The following is a 16,821-nucleotide window of genomic DNA, read 5'->3' as shown; positions in this document are numbered from 1 at the left end:
ACTGGGATATGCTTAACACCCCGGCCGTCCTTCAATCTAAGCTAGATGCCCTCAATCTCATACAAATGATCAAGGAACCTACCAGGTACAACCCCAAATCAGTAAACATGGGCACCCTCATAGATATCAATCTGACCAACTTGCCCTCTAAATACACCTCTGCTGTTTTCAATCAGGATCTCAGCGATTTCTGCCTCATTGTCTGCGTCCGTTATGGGTCCGCAGTCAAACAACAACCCCTCACTGTCAAACACTCCCTAAAACACTTCAGCGAGCAGGCCTTTCTGATCGACGTGGCCCGGGTATCCGGGAAGGGTAATGACCTCTACCCGTCAGTAGAGGATGCCTGGTTGCTCTTTAAGAGTGCTTTCCTCACCATCTTAAATAAGCATGCCCCTTTCAAAAAATGTAGAACTAAGAACAGATATAGCCCTTGGTTCACTAGAGACTTGACTGCTCTTGACCAGCACAAAAACATCCTGTGGCGTACTGCACTAGCATTGAATAGTCCCCGCGATATGAAACTTTTCAGGGAAGTCAGGAACCAATATACACAGTCAGTTAGGAAAGCAAGGCTACTTTTTTCAAACAGAAATTTGCATCCGGCAGCACTAATTCGAAAATGTTTTGGGACACTGTAAAGTCTGTGGAGAATAAGAGCACCTACTCGCAGCTGCCCACTGCACTGAGCCTAGGAAACACTGTCACCACCGATAAATTCATGATAATCAACAATTCCTCTACGGTTGGCCATGCTCTCCACCTGGCTACTCCAACCCCGGCCAACAGCTCTGCACCCCCCGCAGCAACTGGTCCAAGCGGTGTCTGGTTAGACTGTAAACTCTCCTTCCAGACTCACATCAAACATCTCCAATCCAAAGTTAAATCTAGAATTGGCTTCCTATTTCGCAACAAAGCATCCTTAACTCATGCTGCCAAACATACCCTTGTAAAACTGCCCATCCTACCAATCCTCGACTTCGGCAATGTCATTTACAAAATAGCCTCCAATACCCTACTCAATAAATTGGATGCAGTCTATCACAGTGCCATCTGTTTGGAATGGCTGGAACGAACTACAAAAATCTCTGAAACTGGAAACACTTATCTCCCTCACTAGCTTTAAGCACCAGCTGTCAGAGCAGCTCACAGATTACTGCACCTGTACATAGCCCATCTATAATTTAGCCCAAACAACTACCTCTTTCCCTACTGTATTTATTTATTTTGCTCCTTTGCACCCCATTATTTATATCTCTACTTTGAACATTTTTCCACTGCAAATCAACCATTCCAGTGTTTTACTTGCTATATTGTATTTACTTCCACACCATGGCCTTTTTTTTGCCTTTACCTCCCTTATCTCACCTCACTTGCTCACATTGTATATAGACTTATTTTTCTACTGTATTATTGACTTTATGTTTGTTTTACTCCATGTGTTGTTGTATGTGTCAAACTGCTTTGCTTTATCTTGGCCAGGTCACAATTTTAAATGAGAACTTGTTCTAACATACCTGGTTAAATAAAGGTAAAATAAATAAATAAATACAATTCTCGGGCCGACTCTCTTCTCTGTATATATCAAGGATGTCGCTCTTGCTCTACGCAGATGACACCATTCTGTATACATCTGGCTCTTCTTTGGACACTGTGATAAAAACCTCAAAATAAGCTTCAATGGCCTACTACACTCCTTCTGTGGCCACCAACTGCTCTTAAATGCTAGTAAAATGAAATGCATGCTCTTCAACCGATCGCTGCCTGCACCCTCCCGCCCGAATAGCATCACTATTATGGACGGTTCTAACTTAGAATATGTGGACAACTATAAATACCTAGGTGTCTGACTAGACTGTGAACTCTCCTTCCAGACTCATACTAAGCATCTCCAATCCAAAATTAAATCTAGAATCGGCTTCCTATTTCGCGACAAAGCCTCCTTCACTCATGCTACCAAACATACCCTCGTAAAACTGATTATCCTACCGATCCTTGACTTCGGTGATGTCATTTACAAAATAGCCTCCAACACTCTACTCAGCAAATTGGATGCAGTCTCTCACAGTGCCATCCATTTTGTCACCAAAGCCCCATATACTAACCACTACTGCGACCTGTATGCTCTCGTTGGCTGGTCCTCGCTACAGATTCGTCGCCAAACCCACTGGCTCCTGATCATCTATAAGTCTTTGCTAGGTAAAGCCCCGCCTTATCTCAGCTCACTGGTCACCATAGCAATACCCATCCGTAGCACCTGCTCCAGCAGGTATATTTCACTGGTCAACCCCAAAGCCAACACCTCCTTTGGCCGCCTTTCCTTCCAGTTCTCTGCTGCCAATGACTGGATCGAATTGCAAAAATCACTGAAGTTGGAGACTTATATCTCCCTCACTAACTTTAAGCATCAGCTATCAGAGCAGCTAACCGATCGCTGCAGCTGTACACAGCCCATCTGTAAATAGCCAATCCAACCAACTACCTACCTCATCCCATATTTGTTTTTGTTTTTCTGCTCTTTTGTACACAAGTATTTTTACTTGCACATCCTCATCTGCACATCTATTACTCTAGTGTTAATTGCTAAATTGTAGTTACTTCGCCACTATGGCCTATTTATTGCCTTACCTCCTTACTTCATTTGCACACTCTGTACACAGATTTTTCTATTGTGTTATTGACTGTACGTTTGTTTATCCCATGTGTAACTCTGTGTTGTTGTTTTTGTCGCACTGCTTTGCTTTATCTTGGCCAGGTCGCAGTTGGAAATGAGAACTTGTTCTCAACTGGCCTACCTGGTTAAATAAAGGTGAGAAAAAAAATGTAAAAACAAGGAACAGGACACAGACATGGACGCATACAAGAATTTCCACAACGAACATGAAAAATGACAATATGAGTAAGATGGAATCGTGGGATGTGGCAGGAGTTGTAGACGATAATGGATTACAAAGGGAATCCGGCCGTGAGCATCCCAGTGACTCAAAATGGCCTTTTATGCTCTCTTCGAGAAAAACAACACTGAGTCATGCATGAGAACCCCTGCTGTTACAAAACTGTGTGATCTTGCTTTCAGTGGCTGATGTGAGTATCATGGGTCAGGTTTGACAGGTAGGCCTACATTATATTCAAAGTACATGATCCTTGGTTGGCTGAGTGCCAGTGGAATATTTTTCTGGGACATCCAAATCATCAATATGTTGCTAACTACCTACACAATAGCCTAATGTTTAGACTTTAGAGTTTGTGATCTAGCTAATGATTAGCCAAATGGGGTAAATGCAGATTGGCAACCCTCAGCCTATTTATTTATAGCCACTATGCTGCATCAGGTGGGACAACATCAGGTGACAATGCTTATTGCTAAAAATGACATTATTGCTAAAATAGCACACCTGCCTGATAATATGGACCAATATGTTATTGGGCTTGTTTTTGGAGGGGTAAATTATATTTTAGATGTCAGCATCATTTTATTGTAATTAATTTTGAAGTATAATGTCCTTTTAGAAAGCCACCAGACCTGACCTTCTCAGTCATTCTCTCCCCCAAAATGATAGGTCCCACCATGACCTGTAGTATGCTGTGATATGTGCCTTTGTCAGTATTATTTTGTTTAGGCTAGTATGTTATTTGGTACTGGTACTTCCTGTATATAACTTCATTATTGTGCATTTTATTCCTGTGTTATTCTTTATCTTATTTTTCCCATTGGGAAGGGGTTGTAAGTAAGCATTTCACGGTAAAGTCTACACCTGTTGTATTGGGCGCATGTGTCAAATACAATTTGATTTGATAGACAGACAGATGGTAAATACCTAGGTGCCTTTCCCACAGCCAGACTTCAACTTCCTCATACTTTAAGAGAGCCAAGGTCTTTGTGGAGGGATTACATTGATGGAAGCCTCAGTGGTGTACAGTGATATCGATGTTCTGCATGTCCGCCCGCCTCCCAGCCCAACATTTTTTGGGTGATCACTGAGGAGGACATACTGTACAGTGCCTTCAGAAAGGATTCACACCTGTTTACTTTTTCCACATGAATATACAATTGATGTGATTTAGATTTGTTGTCAGGGGCCTACACATAATACCCCATAATGTCAAAGTGGAATTATGATTTTAGAAATGTTTACAGCCTAAATAAGTTCAGGAATAAAGATGTGCTTAACAAATCACATAATAAGTTGCATGGACTCACTTGCGTGCAATAATGTTAACCATGTTTATTAATGACTATCTCATCTCTGTACCCCACACATACAATTATCTGAAAGGTCCCTCAGTCGAGCAGTGAATTTCAAACACAGATTCAACCACAAACACCAGGGAGATGTTCCAATGCTTCGCAAAGAATGGCACCTATTGGTAGATGGGTAAAAAAGCAGACATTGAATATCCCTTTGAGGATGGTGAAGTTATTAATTACACTTTGGATGGTGTATCAATACACCGAGTCACTACAAAGATATAGTCGTCTCAGTTGCCAGAGAGGAAGGAAACCGCTCAGGGATTTCACCATGAGACCAACGGTGAATTTAAAACAGTTATAGAGTTTAATGGCTGTGATAGGAGAAAACTGAGGATGGATCAACAACATTGTAGTTAATCCACAATACTAATTTATTTGGCAGCGTGAAAAAAAGGAACCCTGTGCAGAATAAAAATATTCCAAAACACGCATCCTGTTTGCAACAAGGCACTAAAGTAATACAACAAAAAATGTGGCAAAGCAATTCAAATTTTTGCCCTGACTATAAATTGTTATGTTTGGCGCAAATCCAATACAACACATTACTGAGTAACACTCTCCATATTTTCAAGCATAGTGGTGGCTGCATCTTGTAATAGGTATGCTTGTAATCGTTAATGACTGGGGAGTTTTTCCAGATTAAATATGTATGGAATGGAGCTAAGCACAGGCAAAATCTGGTTCAGTTTGCTTTCCAACAGACACTGGGAGATTAATTCACCTTTCAGCAGGGCAATAACCTAAAACACAAGGCCAAATCTACACTGTAGTTGCTTACCAAGAAGACAGTGAATGTTCCTGAGTAACCGAGTTACAGTTTTTACTTACAGTTGAAGTCTGAAGTTTACATACACCTTAGCCAAATACATTTAAACTCAGTTTTTCACAATTCCTGACATTTAATCCTAGTAAAAAATCCCTGTCTTAGGTAAGTTAGGATCACCACTGTATTTTAAGAATGTGAAATGTCAGAATAATAGTCGAGAGAACAATTTATTTCAGCTTTAATTTATTTCATCACATTCCTAGTGGGTCAGAAGTTTACATACACCCAATTAGTATTTGGTAGCATTGCCTTTAAATTGTTAAACGTTTCGGTTAGCCTTCCACAAGCTTCCCACAATAAGTTGGGTGAATTTTGGCCCATTCCTCCTGACAGAGCTGGTGTAACTGAGTCAAGTTTGTAGGCCTCTTTGCTCGCACATGCTTTTTCAGTTCTGCCCACAAACTTTCTATAGGATTGAAGTCAGGGCTTTGTGATGGCGACTCCAATACCTTGACTTTGTTGTCCTTAAGCCATTTTGCCACAACTTTGGAAGTATGCTTGGGGTCATTGTCCATTTGGAAGACCCATTTGAGACCAAGCTTTAACTGATGTCTTGAGATGTTGCCTCAAAATATCCACATAATTTTCCGCCCTCATGATGCCATCTATTTTATGGAGTGCACCAGTTCCTCCTGCAGCAAAGCACCCCAACAACATGATGCTGCCACCCCCGTGCTTCATGGTTCGGATGGTGTTCTTCGGCTTGCAAGCCTCCCCCTTTTTCCTCCAAACATAACGATGGTCATTATGGCCAAACAGTTCTATTTTTGTTTCATCAGACCAGAGAATATTTATCCAAAAAGTACAATATTTTTCCCCATGTGCAGTTGCAAACCGTAGTCTGTCTTTTTTATGGAGGTTTTGGAGCAGTGGCTTCTTCCTTGCTGAGCGGCCTTTCAGGTTATGTTGATATAGGACATGTTTTACTGTGGATATAGATATTTTGTACCTGTTTCCTCCAGCATCTTTACACGGTCCTTTGCTGTTGTTCTGGGATTTGCTCTTTTTGCACCAAAGTCCGTTCGTCTCTAGGAGACAGAACACGTCTCCTTCCTGAGCGGTATGACAGCTGCATGGTCCCATGGTGTTTATACTTGCGTACTATTGCTTGTACAGATGAACGTGGTACCTTCAGGCATTTGGAAATTTCTCCCAAGGATGAACCAGACTTGTGGAGGTCTACAATTTTGTCTGATTCCTTTTGATTTCCCCATGATGTCAAGCAAAGAGGCACTGAGTTTGAAGGTAGGCCTTGAAATACATCCACAGGTACACTTCCAATTGACTCAAATGAAGTTTGGACCAACCTACTAATTCCAGGGTTTTACTTTATTTTTAATATTTTCTACATTGTAGAATAATAGTAAAGACATCAAAACTATGAAATAACACATATGGAATCATGTGGTAACCAAAAAAGTGTTAAACAAATCAAACTATATTTTATATTTGAGATTCTTCAAAGTAGCCACCCTTTGACTTGATGACAGCTTTGCACACTCTTGGCATTCTCTTAACCAGCTTCATGAGGTAGTCACCTGGAATGCATTTCAATAACAGGTGTGCCTTGTTAAAAGTGAATTTGTGGAATTAATTTCCTTCTTAATGCATTCTAGCAAATCAGTTGTGCTGTGACAAGGTAGGGGTGGTATACAGAAGATAGCCCTATTTGATATAAGACCAAGTTCATATTATGGCAAGAACAGCTCAAATAAGCAAAGAGAAACGACAGTCCATCCTTACTTTAAGACATGAAGTTCAGTCAATACTTAAAATTTCAAGAACTTTGAAAGTTTCTTCAAGTGCAGTCGCAAAAACCATAAAGCGCTATGATAAAACTGGCTCTCATGAGAACCGCCACAGGAAAGGAAGACCCAGAGTTACCGCTGCTGCAGAGGATACATTCATTACACCATACCCAAACTGGCCGCGCGCGTGCGCCATCATGCACCATCGTGCACAAATTGATTTTGTGCCCCCACACCAAAAGCGATCACCACACGCAGGCTCAAATATCAAAACAATCTCTGAACCAATTATATTATTTTGGGGACAGGTCGAAAAGCATTAAACATTTCTGGCAATTTAGCTACCACTTGCAGTTGCTAGCTAGTTTGTCCTTGGATATAAACGTTGAGTTGTTATTTTTCCTGAAATGCACAAGGTCCTCTACTCCAACATTTAATCCACACATGAAACGGTCAACCAAATAATTTCTGGTCATCTCTCCAGGTTTTTTATTCTTTGGACTTTATATGGCGATTAACATCTAACTTTCTTAGTTATCATGATGACCAACCGAACTCAGTTCATCTTTCAATCACCTACGTGGGTATAACCAATGAGGAGATGGCACGTGGGTGTCTGCTTCTATAAACCAATGAGGAGATGGGAGAGGCAGGACTTGCACCGCGTTTAGCGTCACAAATAGTACTGACTTCGATTTTAGCGCTTGGCAACACAAACGCTCGTTGGCACGCGAGAGCAATGTCGGTGCAATAATTGAATAACATGTATGTTTAAATTTCATTTGCAACACTTGCACACGTGAGGTGTGTGGTCAGCATGTTAGAGTTACCAGCCTCAGATTGCAGCCCAAATAAATGCTTCACAGAGTTCAAGTAACAGACACATCTCAACATCAACTGTTCAGAGGAGACTGCGTGAATCAGGACTTTGTGGTTGAATTTCTGCAAAGAAACCACTACTAAGAAAACACCAATAAGAAGAAGAGACTTGCTTGGGCCAAGAAACACGAGCAATGGACATTAGACCGGTGGAAATCTGGTCTGATGAGTCCAAATTTGAGATTTTTGGTTTCAACTGCCGGGTCTTTGTGAGACGCAGAGTAGGTGAACGGATTATCTTTGCATGTGTGGTTCCCACCGTGAAGCATGGCGGAGGAGGAGTGATTGTGTGGGGGTGCTTTGCCGGTGACACTGTCAGTGATTTATTTAGAATTCAAGGCACACTTAACCAGTATTCTGCAGCGATACGCCATCCCATCTGGTTTGCGTTTGGTGGGACTATAAATTGTTTTTCAACAGGACAATGACCCAACACACCTCCAGGCTGTGTAAGGGCTATTTTACCAAGAAGGAGAGTGATGGAGTTCTGCATCAGATGACCTGGCCTCCACAATCACCCGACCTCATCCCAATTGAGATGGTTTGGGATGAGTTGGACCGCAGAGTGAAGGAAAAGCAGCAAACAACTGTTCAGCATATTTGGGAACTCCTTCAAGACTGTTGGAAAAGCATTCCAGGTGAAGCTGGTTGAGAGAATGCCAAGAGCGTGCAAAGCTGTCATCAAGGCAAAGGGTGGCTACTTTGAAGAATCCATAATATAAAATACCATATGTGTTATTTCATAGTTATGATGTCTTCGCTATTTTTCTAAAATGTATTCTATTCTATAGTTATTTATATGGAAATTAGGCTTCAAGGTCGTTTTAATGCTCCTCATGCAGGTTTTGATAATATCTAACAAGATCTTCCTCATTTTAAAAACAGTAGGTTAGTATCAGTGTGGAAACATTTACACAACAAAAGCTTTTATTTGCAAAGTGCAATATACAGTATGGGTCACATTTATCAGATACTTTTTCATGATCCTCACTAACAACATGTTATTTAGTTAATGATTTCTCCTGTTTAGCAGAGAAAATATGATATTCTAGGCAATGGTGTAGAGACCTTGAACACTGGCATTATTAATGTTTTCCATATACAGCTCGACTTTGCTTACCCAGGATGTGTTCTTGGTGAGAGCAGTGGCTATTATAAGGTGTATTTCTCTATTTCTCCTCTCCTCTCCTCTCCTCTCCTCTCCTCTTCCCTCCCTCCCTCCCTCCCTCCCTCCCTCCCTCCCTCCCTCGTTGTGCCTGCCAATTCAATTCAAGGGGATTTATTGGCATGGGAAACACATGTTAACATTGCCAAAGCAAGTGAAGTAGATCATATACAAAAGTGAAATAAACAATAAAAAATTAACAGTAAACATTACACTCACAGAAGTTCCAAAAGAATAAAGACATTACAAATGTCATATCATGTACAGTATATATACAGTGTTGTAACAATGTACAAATGGTTAAAGTACAAAAGGGAAAATAAACAAGCATACACATGGGTTGTATTTACAATGGTGTTTGTTCTTCACTGGTTGACCTTTTCTTGTGGCAACAGGTCCCAAATCTTGCTGCTGTGATGGCACACTGGTATTTCACCCAGTAGATATGGGAGTTGATCAAAATCGTGGTTGTTCTCAAATTCTTTGTGGATCTGTGGAATCTGAGGGAAATAAGTGTCTCTAACATGGTCATACATTGGGCAAGAGGTTAGGAAGTGCAGCTCAGTTTCCACCTCATTCTGTGGGCAGTGTGCACATAGCCTGTCTTCTCTTGAGAGCCAGGTCTGCGTACGGTGGCCTTTCTCAATAGCAAGGCTATGATAACTGAGTCTGTACATAGTCAAAGCTTTCCTTAACTTTGGGTCAGTCACAGTGGTCAGGTGTTTAGGGCCAAATAGCATTCTAGGTTTTTGTTAATTCTTTCCAATGTGTTATCTTTTTGTTTTCTCATGATTTGGTTGGGTCTAATTGTGTTGCTGTCCTGGGGTTCTGTGGGGTGTGTTTGTGTTTGTGAACAGAGCCCCAGGACCAGCTTGCTTAGGGGACTCTTTTACAGGTTCATCTCTCTGTAGGTGATGGCTTTGTTATGGAAGGTTTGGTAATCTCTTCCTTTTAGGTGGTTGTAGAATTTAACGTCTCTTTTCTGGATTTTGATAATTAGCGGGTATCGGCCTAATTCTGCTCTATATGCATTATTTGGAGTTCTACGTTATACACCGAGGATATTTGGGCAGAATTCTGCATGCAGAGTCTCAATTTGGTATTTGGCCCATTTTGTGAATTCTTGGTTGGTGAGCGGACCCCAGACCTCACAACCATAAAGGGCAATGGGTTCTATAACGGATTCAAGTATTCTTAGCCAGATCCTAATTGGTATCTCGATTGTTATGTTCATTTTGATGCCATGAATGCCCTTCTTACCTGTCTCTGTGTCTGTGACTGGTTTTCACAGCCTGTCTCCAGCCTGCTGGGAGATGCTGGCTGACGAGAAACTATGAAGACTTCGCAGTGGTAAAGACAAGTGTTCTCGCGGTGAGCCTCCTGAGGACAAGCTTTCTGACAGCAATTAAACTTTGAGGAGAACAACAACCTCATAAGAAGAAGACAGTCCCGTCTGAGGAAAAATCATGGTTGTTACGCAACTCAGGCACTCCCTTCCAGTACTTATTAAGTCTGCTCTGTGTGGTGCCTTCCTTGTGACTGTCAGAACCTATACCTACCTACCGCTTCCCAGTCCTAATTTACCTGCTGTTCTACCTTTGATTACTTTTTAATCAAACTCTCATGCAAAAAAAACACAAAACATAAGGGAAATTGTACTGAAAAAAATAAGTATTCTTTTTGAAATCGTTCTTTTATTCTGCTGTTGGTTTGGTGGTGGGGAAAAAGGGATGTTCTTCAGTTGGTTAGGGAGAGGGAGTGCTGGGAATGGATGGCTGGTTTGGCTCCAATATTAGACATGTATATTCATGTTGCTGCTCATTACCAGGCCTTTGATAACCAATCCCATCCTGATTATTTGGTGCTTCCATGACGAGAGGAGAGAGACTGTCTCTTTCTCGGGATGGAGAGCAGAGGAGAGGAAACGGAGGATTACTGTCAGACAGATAAGGGAATGACTAGGGACACTGATGGCCAGGGCCTTGTCGTTTTGAGTGGCAGAGTGCTGTCTTTAATCAACGAATGCGGGGGCTAGACTCTGTATGTCTGTCTGTCGGTCTGTCGTCTGTGGCTCAGCCAGCTCACCTGTTAATTCTAATTACCCCAAAAACATGATCTCATAATTATGTTTGTGCTGCAGTGGAAACGCCAAATATCTCCTTCTCTCCCTCCCAAAAAGCTCTGCATTGAATTTGCACTGCAGTGGATGAAGGTAGATCAATTGTGAGTGACTGTATTTTAATCGAGTAAAAACTCTGAGTTATATGGTATTAACTTCTGTCCAAGGCCTCCACAACTGCAATGCCAAGTTTGTAAACAGTAAATGCACCAGGATGCTCTGAAAAAAGTTCTCGAACAATGGCCTCCGTGAGATTTCTGCTCAAATCTGTGTGTTTGAGGCTTTGGTCACTGAAGGAGTTCTCTCTATGCTGCAGCAGGACAGTGTACAGTACAGCCCACCCTTGGCTGTGGGGTTAGAGTGACACAGCATGTGGCAGATTGGTTATGTTGAGCGGCACAGGCTCCAATAGCAGCCTTTAAAGACTTTTCAAAAAGCCACTTCTCTGTTGGATCTACCTGGTGCTCAACCCACATCCTGTTCTCAATCCTTTTGGAGTTTTTGAACACAGCCCAGCGTGTGGGCGTACACCCCCCACTAGCACAGCTCATCGCTGCTCTCATCTGTCAGCTAACAATCTACAACATTTTTGCTGACGTGGGATAATTAAGTGACTGTCAGTGACTGACATAACAAGAGAAAAACTGCTTATGCACAACCATATTTTGAAATTGCACCTTGCGTATTCTACTATTTTAACTCGTTGAGACCCTGACTGCGTTACCCTCAAAAATATGATATCTTTTTTAATTATTGATCTGAGGGCCTTCAAAACTGGCATGCTGCCAGCTGCCCATGTCTGTGCTAGTGGGAGGCTCAAAAGATGCATCTTGACCTTTGCACTACAGTTGAAAGGGAAAGATCAGAGCATCTACTTTTTTTGTTTCCCTCTCCACTGGTAAATTTAGCTTCCTCTGTCTCATGTGGATGCTTTCTGATCTGGGCTACATTCTGTATTTCATGGCTTACTGGATAGCACCAGATCAGCTGTTTTGAAGTGTTTTATGTCCAGGACTGAGGAATGGTTCAGGGGAGATGTATCGCTCGCGCAGGACTCAGTGCTGCACTAATATGATTTGTGGCTGTGTCTCACACTGACTATATTTTCCAACACTCAGAGAGCATTCTCTAAAGTCTGTGCAGTAAAAACACAACTGGCAAAAGCCAAATAATTATATGCCTCTCTTGCATATTAAAGTACAGTAAATGGCTTTTAGTCTTTTGGTAGAGTAATAGTATAGCATTAATTGCTGTAGGGTTAACATTGTATTTTTCTGGACATGAGCCATTCACTGTACTGGAAGAAAGTGGAGAAAAAAATCAATTTGGAAACATATTGGCAGCATTGGTTGTGGGATCAGATGGCTTTGGAAAACAGATTATGTCCAGACCAGAGAGCCCAGAACATGACCACAGGGGACTGATGTTAATAGAACACCACATGACCTTGGCGTTGCCACGGAGAAATTGTGATACCCTAGTAGGTTAGCAGACTGAGTTGGCAATGTGGGCAATGAATACCTACAATACCTACTGAGTACCTAGACGAATACCTACCTACTAAATACCTACCTACGCAAAGGTACTGTATCCAGGGTTTCAGAGTTTCAGCTATCAAGGCCACTTGGATGGTTCAGGTTTCAGTGTGTTCTGCCAGACCATAATAGGCTATCCCTCCTCAGTGGCTGAGGTGTACAGAGGAGAATGGAGATCTGTAACGTCTACTGCTTGGCATGAGCACAGGTTGCCATGACACTCTCCAGATAACCATCCAGATCGTCATGTGATCCAGAGACAAAACCGACCAGCAGAAAACTCTTATTGTACTGTATGGTTTCACTGTTTCAATGAAGTTATGTTTTCTCACCAAATCCCCAGAGACAGGGTTTCTCTACTATGTCAAAGGTCAGGGTACCATGGCACTTAAGGTAAAATGACTGAGTGATGTAGCTTTGCCAATAATTAATTTCAAATGCACTGAACTGGGTGGGATGGAGTGGAGTGGAGTGAGAGTGGATGGTGCCAGGTCTGCACAAGTAGTTTTTGTAAAGGGAGCTTTATGTGGTGGACAGGCAAAGGATGGAGAGGAAATAATAAGGTCAAATAATATATTATCTTTCCACAAACATTCATTGGAGTGATTTGCATGGAAATATTGCTGCTCAGCCCCTCCCTCCACGCCAGGTCATCAGCACAATTTAATTACATTAAGAGACGGCTAAATTAGACTCTGCAAACAGAACGGCTTAAAGGATTACTGGACCTCTGGTGGGGAGAGATCAAATTCTACCTTCCAGCTTGAAACAACATGCACTGTTCCTTGCGATCCCCATGTGAAGAGGGATTGATGGAGAGATGGGGGGGAGGCATGGATGGGGGGATGGAGGGAGGGTTGTTGTGGACCAGATGAAAGGGTAGTTGTACATACTGTATATCTTTATTTCAACAAAAAAATTGGGCGACCCCACTGCCGTTCCCCGCCCCTGACTTTGAATACCACTGATATAGAGAAAGGTTTTATATTTCAGCAACGAGACCTGGCTACATCTAAGGAAAAACGCACGCACGCACGCATGCACACACGCACACACACACACACACAGGCTCTCGTACCTTAGTACATATTTTTCGTTCTCCATGTCATCTCATCAGTGGTGTGTGAAGTGTTCAGCCTGGCGACATGCTGCATATAAAAAAGACAGTGACATTATCGTCTTCACCCCAAGCAGATGGCTTTTCAACCACGACTCCTCACTGCGGATGCCAAGCCATGGATCAGTAAAGATGTCAAGGACGTTGGGTAGGATTTTCTTTGCATGGTAAGAGTGCAATTAGACAATAACTGGCATCACTCATCACTGTGCCTTTGTTCAATTTGTGCCATTCAATGCATAGCACAGCAGTAAACAGAGCATCTCTATAGATTAGCTACTGTAACCGAGTCGAGCTAACATGCTCTCTTCCATGCAATGATTATCAGAGGGGAAATGGGATAAGAAATGGATTACTGCTATGTAATTATACTATAACTGGAACAAGAGAATAGTGGGTGACCTAGTCACGACCCTCAGTGGAGTTGTGTAATACTGTACCAGTCCACTCAACGGGCCCTTGTCCTTTTTTCCAATGAAGAAAGACTTTGCTTTGCCATAGGGTTTGTTCCAATGAGATGGCAATAATGTGTTATTGGTGTTTGAGTGAAGACACGTACCTTTACTGGAACACCACCATACAACTAGACCTTCCTCTCAGCCGTTGGCCCACACTGTGACAACAAGGCCTTAAGTGTTGGAAAAACGCTCACTGGTCAAAATGTGTGTTAGCAATTTATCTCAGCTGGCGCCTAGGACTTTGAGCCATGTCTTTTCCCCAGGAGATTGGTAGCTAGTGGGTTTCCCCTCAATTGTCCCTTAAACAGTTACTGTGGAGATCAGGAGAGACTGTTGCCCAGCCTGTTAAACTGCTGGTTCCTGTTCGGCTATTGTGAGTGTTATCTTAACTATGGGGGACCAAAGCACTCCACTGACTGTGACTGTACTCCACAGCCAGACAAAGAGGATGAGCAGTGGAGAGAGGAAGATAGATAGAAGCTGACATCCAATGTATTAAAAACCCAACACTATTAGAGATGAGCTTCTGGCGGAAGTGAGGCATCGTAACTTAAGGCATAGATACCGTTCAGCATTATCTTTCCAGCGGTGAAAGCTATACTGAAGTCACTGAATGTTCATTGTAACACTTCATAAGTCATACATCATTTGTGAAATTAGAATTGTTTGTTTCTAATTAAATCAGTGCCTGGATAGTGCGTGCATGCTTGCTTTTGCTGTGAAAATGGATACTCGTACAGTACAATTACTGTACAGTATGTCAGCAGTTTAAATACTTCAAATTCATTAAGTGCTTATCGTAACAATATAATATATGCCGACACTTTTATCCAAAGCAACTTACAGTCACGCGTGCATAAATGTTACATATGTATGGACCTGGGATTTGAACCCACTACTCTAGGTTACAAGCACCATGCTCTACCAACTGAGCTTCAAAGGACCATCCCTCATAGACATAAAATCCTCAATAAAAAAAGGACATGCCACTATCTTGTCTCCATGACATTGAACTTGGCATCGTGCTCCTTCTGAATAGACAAGCCAAAACTCCTTGCCATTTCTACAGTGTGCGTGGCCCACTAGCACTGCAGTTGCTAGGTTAGACACACTCATCACTCGGCTGTGTGTGTGTGTGTGTGTGTGTGCGTGCGTGCATGCGTGCGTGCGTGCGTGCGTGCGATATGACCCGCACGAGCATCTGACAATCAGTGGAATATTAGAGCCAGGAGAGTTCTCACTCTCCGTAAGTACCTCTTATTGATAGAGAGGCTGACACAGCACTCATCCTGTCTGATACTGATGATGACACACAGCACAGGTGACACATGATAGACCCACACACAGCCGTGCATAGAGCCTCCCCCATCTCTCCATCTCTCTCTGTGTAGTCTCTCTCTCTCTCCCCCTCCCTCCCATCTAGATCCTAGCCCTATCTCCCCAGCTCTCTCTCCATCTCTCAGTATGTGGCTCAGGCCTGTGGTGCTGTAGAAGGTGTTCACCACTGGTGCCCTCACAGTACACCACTAAGGATATCACCACTCACAGGATATCACCAATCACCACTCAGTGCAACATCAAGGATATCACCAATCACCACTCACAGTGCACCACCAAGGATATCACCATCATTTACGGTTGACATCCTGGCATTGTCTCATGATAACTCATAACCAATTACTTCATCTTTTCAGTATGCAAACTTGGTACGGTTCTTATCAAACGTTAATCCAGTAGAGGAGCAGGTTGACAATAACAGTATATATAGTACATGTGTACATGCATGTGAACAGATGTATATGGGTTTATTTGTATGTGTGTCACGCTTCTTTCACAACATATAGTACTGATGATAGTATCAACCCATTCCAGTTTCAGGTCAGTAGAAACTGACTGTAGAATAGGGTAGAATCTCTCTCCCACTGACCTGGAGCCTGTTGCTGGACCATCTCTGAGAGGTCCTGGAGGTGTATGAAGAGGACAAGGCCTCCAGCCCCGAACAGCAGAAGGAACCAGAAGGAGCAGGGCAGCTTGACGGCCGTGGCCCTCATCCGTCTTCTCCCACGCAGGGCGTCCACTATCCTACACTCCACCCACAGCATCCTGCTATCCTGCCTCAGCTCAGACTGCTGCCTGGGGAGAGAGAACAGGGACAGAGTCAGGCCAGACAGGACAGGACATAAGATATAGCAGCACAATACAGGACATAGCATGACATGACATAGGGTTAAATGGGTTATAATTACATTAATATAGGTAGGCTAATCATGGTTCTTCAACAGTGTTACATCTGCGCCTGACACGCCCTCTACTGCTCATCCTGTGTCTCCTTGACTTGCCGCCACTCCCACAGTGCTCTCTCCCTCTCCCTCTCTCTGTGTGTGTGTGATTGTGTGGGCGGAGACAGGTGTGCTGGAGTCAGAGCAGTCACCACCAGCTGCAACCTGTTCCATAATCAAGACAAATACAAATACTCACCCCTGCCACTTCTACACTGCCAAATCGTAATCTCTGCTCAGTCAGTCTATGTTTCTAGCCGTTTGTTACTATTTCGATCCTGTTATCCTGTTGTGCCTGTTTTCCTTGGCTGACACGGTTTTCCTCTCTGCTACAGTTCTGCCCGCTCTGACTCTGGTACCTGTCTCCAGTCCCACGTCTCCTTATCCTGCTACTCTGCCCTGGATTCCCCACTCTACTACTCCCTTGGATTCCCCTCCGGACC

At 42.8% G+C, this 16,821-nt stretch overlaps 1 protein-coding gene across 1 annotated transcript in view; it reads right to left on the bottom strand.

The window, feature by feature from the left end:
* The window catches only part of LOC110526582 (carbohydrate sulfotransferase 8), a 259,745-nt gene that overhangs the window by 190,979 nt on the left and 51,945 nt on the right, over positions 1–16,821 (bottom strand). Inside the window, exon 2 of the mRNA XM_021607672.3 lies at positions 16,027–16,232. Coding sequence (XP_021463347.1) covers positions 16,027–16,201 — 175 coding nt within the window. The 5' untranslated portion in view covers positions 16,202–16,232. The remainder of the gene's footprint in view (positions 1–16,026; positions 16,233–16,821) is intronic.

Source organism: Oncorhynchus mykiss, chromosome 6, assembly GCF_057628025.1.
Source record: "Oncorhynchus mykiss isolate SJ-2025 chromosome 6, ASM5762802v1, whole genome shotgun sequence".
Taxonomy (NCBI): domain Eukaryota; kingdom Metazoa; phylum Chordata; class Actinopteri; order Salmoniformes; family Salmonidae; genus Oncorhynchus; species Oncorhynchus mykiss.
This window is presented reverse-complemented; position numbering and strand designations above follow the sequence as displayed.